Below are 7345 nucleotides of genomic sequence, written 5' to 3' on the forward strand. Positions count from 1 at the left end.
CTCCCTCCCTGATCGTATCACTCTTCCGCCTACTCCCACCCAGGCTCTGTGCGATGAGCTCAACTCATTTTTTTTAGATAAGATTTCCTCTATTAAAAATAACATTCCCCCGCCTGCTTCTTCCAACTCCTTCCCTCTCCCCTCTGAGAATGCTCAGACCTTCCATACCTTCCCTCCCATTTCTACCACGGAATTTCATAGCCTTCTTCACAAAGTTAGCTCTGGTTCCCCTAAGGACTGCTGCCCTCCTCACATCTTCAAAGAAATCTTTGGGCGCTGCCCTGATCCTGCCCTGGCTCTTCTCAACTCTTCGCTGACATCAGGGGTTGTTCCTGAGGCTTTTAAGCAGGCTATTGTGTTACCTATCCTGAAGAAGCCTAGTGCAGACCCTCTTGTGATGAGTAACTACCGACCTATCTCTCTCCTCCCCTTTTTGGGAAAGATCTTGGAGACATATGTAACCAAGTGCCTCAGCTCCTTTATGGAAACTTCCTCCTTCTTGGACCCTCATCAGGCTGGCTTTCGCCCACTACATTCTACAGAGATGGTGATTGCTGCAGTGATGGACACTCTTAGAACTGGCGCCGACAATAACATCCCCCAGGCTCTTGTCTTGTTAGATCTGTCGGCGGCTTTTGACACGGTCGATCATACCATCTTGATCGACCGTGTCAACAACGCCGGCATCCGCGGGACCGCCCTTGAGTGGGTTCGCTCTTTCTTACACGGCCGCTCCCAGGCTGTTCACCTCTCTACTTTCTCCGCCCCTTTCTCTCCCCTCACCTGTGGTGTCCCCCAAGGTTCAGCCCTCTCCCCGCTTCTTTTTAATTTATATATGCAACCACTTCTGGCGTCCCTTCGTCACTCCCCCGCCACCATTTACAATTATGCAGATGATCTGCAATTGATCTTTCCCCTGGACACTTCCCCTACCTCCGGTCTTAACATCCAAACCACAATGTTACATATTTCTGATTGGATGGCTCATAGCCAACTTAAGTTGAATCCGTCCAAAACGGAACTCGTTCTGGTGGGCGGCTCCACTAACCCCTGGAATGACAACTTTTGGCCATCTTCCCTTGGCGTCCCCCCTCGTCCAGTCAGTACCGTGAAAAGTCTCGGAGTGATAATCTCGGAGGATCTATCTATGAAATCTCAGATCTCGGCAGTCACATCATCCTGCTTCTTCCAGCTGCGCAGGATCCGCAAGATCTGTAGATTCTTAACCAGAGAGGCACTCATCCTTACCATCTTGGCCCTGGTTATTTCCAGGGTGGACTTTTCTAACATCTTGTATGCGGGTATCCCCGCCTACCAGCTCCAAAAACTTCAGCTAATCCAGAACCAGGCGGCCCGCCTGGTGTTTCGTCAACCTAAACACCAGCATGTCTCCCCACTCCTGAAGAACCTTCACTGGCTCCCTGTGGCCAAACGGTGCTCCTTCAAACTTGGCTGCACCGTATTCAAGTCCCTTCACAATCACGCCCCCGAGTTCATTTCCTCTAAACTCAGGCGATACCTCCCATCCCGTAACCTTCGATCCTCTGCCGACTATCTTCTTTGTATTCCACCGATTCGCCGAAAAAAACACGGCGGCCTCCGGTTCTCTTTTCTTGGCCCCACTTTTTGGAATTCCCTTCCTGCGCCCTTTCGTCACTGCCCTACTTATGATTTGTTTCGTAAAACCCTGAAAACTCACCTTTTTAAGCTGGCCTTTGAGTAATGCTCCCTGCCTCAGTTTGTTATGTCTGTTTTGAGCGCCAAGAAACCGTCTCGGTGTACGTGCGCGGTATAAATTGTTTTACATAACATTTTACATAACTCCACCCGATTCAGCAAGTCCTGTACGTGTTTGTGTGTCTGACTAGCTTGGGGCTGGAGCTCCTTCACAGTTCCCTCCAGAGACGTGGTGCGGTCCGCAAGCTTTTTGTGGTCTGCACGGAGGTGCGTGAGATCTATGGCCACGCTGTCGATCTTGGCGGCCAGGGAGGTGCGCGTGAGCTGGATAGATTATTCCAGCCGTTCCATGGCTGCAAGCATGGTGTCGAGCTTTGCTGCTGTTTGGTCCTGGTCAGTGATTTTGAATTTGAATTTGAATTTAAAAATATTTGTACAGCGCTCGCATACCCAGCGGTTTCATGGCGCTAGATTTGTCCATTTTGCCCTTAGTTATTGCGCCCCCAGTGCCGGTCCGTGCCCTGGTCCCGCCAGACATCGGTGCTTGAGGTAATGTTCGGCGCCCTCGAGGAGGCCCACGTTGGGAAGTTGTCGAGCGGGTAGGCCGGGTGTCCGGTCCGCCGGGGGGGAGTCAGGAATCGGCGCGGGGCGTTCCGAGTAAAGACCGTTGCAGTCAGCCAGTGGAGTGTGTGTTCAGACACGGGGCGTCGAGTGTTGGGGGCCGGGCGGACAGACACTCCTGCCGGCCCGCTCCTAGGTGCTCACTGTGCTTTGGCCGGGTCGGCCGTTAGTGTCATGTGCCGCGGTGTGTCTCTCCTTACAAGCGCTTCTGGCTGAGGGGGTGCAGCGTGTCTTACAGTTGCGGTCTTGGCCTGTCCAGTCCGGCCGTTGGCAAGAGCAGTGGGCTGCCGGCGTCTGGTGGGAGCCTGGCGGGCGTCTCCGACAGGCTCCGCTTGTGCGGCAGCTGCTTGGCGTCCCACCTCTCCCGGGGTGTAGGCAGTGCAGGTCGTTGTTCCCCCCGGCCCAGCTCAGTGTATCTGGGCGTCGCTGTTCCCACAGTGTGTTTCTGGGGTTTTGTCGGTAGGTTGTGGGCTATGCTGTGGTGAGGAGCCAGGATTCTGTGCGCAGTCGTGGGTGTTTGGTGCCGCACTGGCACTGCTGGCGACCAGGGTCTCGTGTGCTGTGTGCTGTGGCCTGTGCGTCCACCGGTGGTTGCCGTGCTGCGTGCCCCAACCTCCACTGTCCATCGGTTCCCCAGGTGCCCAGGGCCCAGTCGCTCACCTCTCCTCTTCTCTTTGTGTCCGGGCTCTCGCGGCGCCTGTCGCAGGGGAGTCGCACCCAGGCCCAGCGGCCACCGCCAGCTCCAGGGCACTCCCGTCACTCCACTTCGGTAGGTGCATGAGGTTTCCGGCCGTGTTGGTGTGGTCGTTTCTCCTCAGTACCCCTTCGTCGTAGGGAGCGGACGGCTTCCGGTGCGCGGGTGTGCAGTCCGTGTAAGATTAGCGCGGGCCGCGTTTTCGGGCCTACCGCCTCTTCTGGATCCCCAGCGTTTCCTGGGCTCGCGCCGGGTCTGGGGGCGATGTTTGCGGCCGCGGGCGGCCGGCACCTCTCGGTGCGGTGTTGTAGGTCCGATCTGCTCCAAAGTTGGACAGGCGCCGCGTCGGAGCTAATGGGGCACTCGCCAGTGGTTTTCGGCAGGCTTTGTGGAGAACAATCCCGGATAAAAGCGCCGGGAAGGGGAGCTCGGCACGGAGCTCCACCCACAGGCGTCCATTCGCTTCGCGTGCTAAGCCACGCCCCCTTGATGTCATCCTTCTAATGGTCTAAATATCCATAACTATAGATCTATTACAAATTCTGTCTAGAGGTCTATACATCAATTTTTTCATGTTACGTCTTCAATTTTGTTCCTTGTTTACAAAACCATTGTTTTAACAGCATCACTGGCGAACAGTGTTATTTCAGCAATATTTGAGATCACATCCTGTGTCCACAATGTTTAACATTACGCGTCACAGTAATATATTTTTCATAACTGAAATTTTGCAATGAGCATTGTACATTTTTGTTTTCCTTTTTACAAAAAATGATGAAACTTATTATTACAATTAAGCCCAGATGTAACTGCTCTCAATTGAAAAATCCACTTCACCTCAGTCTCAATAGGGTGGTCATATCACCCCCTCTGACACCACTTTTTACCTGATCAAGTGCATGAAATGTTATTCCTGGTTGCTCTGTGGGGCTGTTAGTATGTGTTGGGCCACTTTTTATTTTTGATGTGTCTCACTGAAGAAAACAACAAACCTGCTCAGGGGTCCCACTGACACTTGGTCCTTTTAAACCAACAAAGAAGAAATTGGCACAGAAGCTGTAATATAAAAAGAATACATTTATTCACCTCAGAGGTAGACTACGTCACACAGAAGCCTTAGCAACTGAATGAGGCATTCTAAGGAGTACTGAAAACTGGGGCCTTATATATGCTTAAGGTTGCATAGTCGGCGTCGGCATAAGACCAAGGGGCAGTCCTGGCTCATGTAAGCATGCAAAATGACTAATATGGACATACAAGATCTGCTTGCTCAACAAAGTGGGAGGAGCTAACAGTGGCTGTTTTTGGCAAAAACATCCTGACATTTATAGACTAGGAACAGTTGCAAGGACAGCTACAAGCTCAACTGAGCATGTGCGAAGGTGGAAGATGCTGAATATAGTTTGTTTCTAGGCATATTGCAAGAGCAGTCAACACTGAGGGAGGACAGAGCACATGGCGAGCATGTGGCAGCACATGGCTAACTAAAATGTCTGCCACTGTATATGCACCACTTGTTCGGGGTCATGCCGGCCTTCCTGACTCTGCCGATCCCAGAATATATATATTTATGTATCTCTTCCCTCGAATTCCGAGATAGGAGGGTGTCCGAACCACTCGTTCTGGCTCCAAATTAACCCCTTGACTGTACTCTGCTGGTATACGAGTTTACCCCTAACCAATGCTAAAAATAGTGGGAGGCAAGGAGAATCCCCCTGTAGTCACACTTACTTCAAGGTGGGTACTCCTCCTGTAGATAGCTCGCCTGCTCCCGCCGTGTAGAATTAGGTTGACTTGTAAAGGTTTTTTAGGGTCACACATATAGGTAGATATATTTTCACTAAAAGTAAAGAAGAATGGCAGAGAATATGAGATGCTTAGCAAGAGCTGATGCTCTGAATGAGAACATTTGAAACAAAGCAATTGCTTCACACTTGGAAGAAAGGTGTCTGTATAAGTACAACTACTGAGTTGAAGTGAAATGAAATGTGATGTAGTCATTAGCTTACATTGTGACCAGTAAGAATGTGATGGCCAATTTCAATGACACATTTCACGTTTTTTGAAAGTATATATTGCATCTTAACTTTAGCTGCTTATTTTTGCTGAAAGTGTGTTGTATTAATTATTAAAATTTAGACATTTATGACTTTTTTTCAGTCGTTCCCCCAGGAACATCTTCTTGATCAGATTGTGGTAGACACAGGATGTAAGCTTTCTCAACCCAACGTTTTTGATCTAATGGACATAAAGGTTTGCTGTTATTCAGAATAAGCATCTAATGTCACTTTTTATCCCGTAGGAAAACGGTTTGGAGGGTCTGGTGATTTACGCCGACATATGAGGACCCACACCGGAGAAAGGCCATACACGTGTGATACATGCAATAAGTGTTTTTCCCGTTCTGCTGTATTAAGACGACACCAAAGAACACACTTTAAAACCAACAAGAGTGACTCCACTATTGCATTGGAGGAATTTTCTCAAGTAATGGAAAATTCTGACCCAGAAAGGTCTCAGAATGGTGATTCATTCACACACAACGTTTCGCTTACATTGCTACCAATGTCAGTTAAAATGCCTGAAGATTCAAGAACTGAATTTAATGGAAATCCTACAGGATCCCCCTGTAAAATACAATCCATGACTGTACACCACAATATCTCAGAACCAGAGAAACTGCGGTTTAAAGATAATAAGGTTCCTAAGTCGTCTTCTACACAGCAAATGCCACCCCCTCAGCCCTATGTTTATGAAGAAGTTGAAGTTCAGTCTTCAGATGAACCATATCAATCTGACAGTATGTCTATTGTTCGTTCAACCATGGCAATTATGAATTGTAATGAATTGTAATGCTCCATTAAGCAATAGAACAGCTACCGTGGCTTTTAGGAACTTTAAAGGGCCTTGTTACTGCAGCATACTGCTTGAATTTGAATGACGGGGCAGAGTGGAACTGAGTAAAGTCTGTAAGCATTTTAAAGCTGCAATGGTCAGGAGGCACAACGAAAGCACATGTATATTTTCACAAGGTGTAGTCTGTCTATTTATTTATGTTAAAATTAATAATATTCTTGCTTTTAGGATGCACAGCTTGTTAATCTTTTTATCCCCTTAATAACAAAATCTCACTAAGTGAATGTCTTTATTGTTTAAGTTAGTTAAAACCATAACAATTTCATAATACAAATATACGGTCAATATAAAATATTATTTAAAAGAATGATATGATTTTATTTTGTAAAAGCATGAACCCACTTATGAATTAAACATTATCTTAGTAAACAACAGCAATGTCCTTCTCATTATGCCAATTTAAAATTTGTCTCATAATACAGTAAAAATGTCATTATTTTACAAGCCAGCTGAGGGTCAGTCGTGCTGAGTCCTTTAATTATTGCCCCTCTGCATGTTCGAATACCTCTGTCATTAGATGCCTTTTTCAGTAATCGCATAAGTTGCATTTTTAAATTAGGACAAAAGCATATTAGATGGACAATGTCTGCCAGGCTTCCCCACACAAACCACAAGATCTGATGCCACTATATTTCCATGATGGTTGTTCCACTCTGCTTGGTAATACCCCAAATCTAGATGCCATTAATTTGAGTTTTAAGTACGGTGAGTATGTTGCGCTGAGGTATTCCGCTGGTCGAAATGTAGTATATGATTGGTGAACCATCCATCAGTGCGATCTTTTTGCTAAGGTGGCTTTGTCTGCCAATAATGATTGCAGTTTTGATGACTTGTTTGCTAAGCCACGGAAGATTTGAAATGACGGGTTCTTAGACCACAACTCCTTCATCTTCGTATCATCTAATGCCTTTTTTTAAGTATTTACCGTAACTTGAATTTGGATCCTCCTGGGCTTGCCACAGGGCATCATTTAGCAGATTGGATCTATTTTGCCATAGTCTATACCATGTTTTAATTGTCGCATATTTTCTCCCAATATCCTGCTTGATTAGGCCAAATTCAAGTCTGACCTGTGCCGGGGCTGCTGACTGTGGTAGCCTGAAAACTTTTTTTTATGCCTTTGTCTGTATTGAGTCCAAGATTTTGACATCTTTCCCATTTAGCACTATGCTCCCATATGTGATTGACGGTAGGAGTTTTGCGGCCATCACAGAGATTAGAGGTGAGAATGACGGGCCATGTAACTTCTTCGCAATAGCGCAAAAGGCATAAATATTTCCGTTTCCTTTTTTTCCAAGATATTGAAACTGTAATTGGAAGTTCAGATTTTTGTCGATATATACCCCTAGGTACTTATAGGTTTTTACTATTTCAAGGCGCTTTTCTCCTAATTTAAATTGATACTGTTGTCGTGGGCTGTTCGTGAACGACATTGTT

General features: G+C 47.0%; 1 protein-coding gene across 1 annotated transcript in view; it reads left to right on the plus strand.

Moving 5' to 3' along the window:
- Positions 1-6020, plus strand: part of LOC147725426 (zinc finger and BTB domain-containing protein 49-like) — a 127696-nt gene extending 121676 nt beyond the window's left edge. Inside the window, exon 8 of the mRNA XM_086964095.1 lies at positions 5295-6020. Coding sequence (XP_086820221.1) covers positions 5295-5845 — 551 coding nt within the window. The 3' untranslated portion in view covers positions 5846-6020. The remainder of the gene's footprint in view (positions 1-5294) is intronic.
- The last annotated feature ends 1325 nt before the right edge of the window (positions 6021-7345 follow it).

This window comes from Lissotriton vulgaris, chromosome 3_2 (assembly GCF_964263255.1).
Source record: "Lissotriton vulgaris chromosome 3_2, aLisVul1.2, whole genome shotgun sequence".
Classification (NCBI taxonomy): domain Eukaryota; kingdom Metazoa; phylum Chordata; class Amphibia; order Caudata; family Salamandridae; genus Lissotriton; species Lissotriton vulgaris.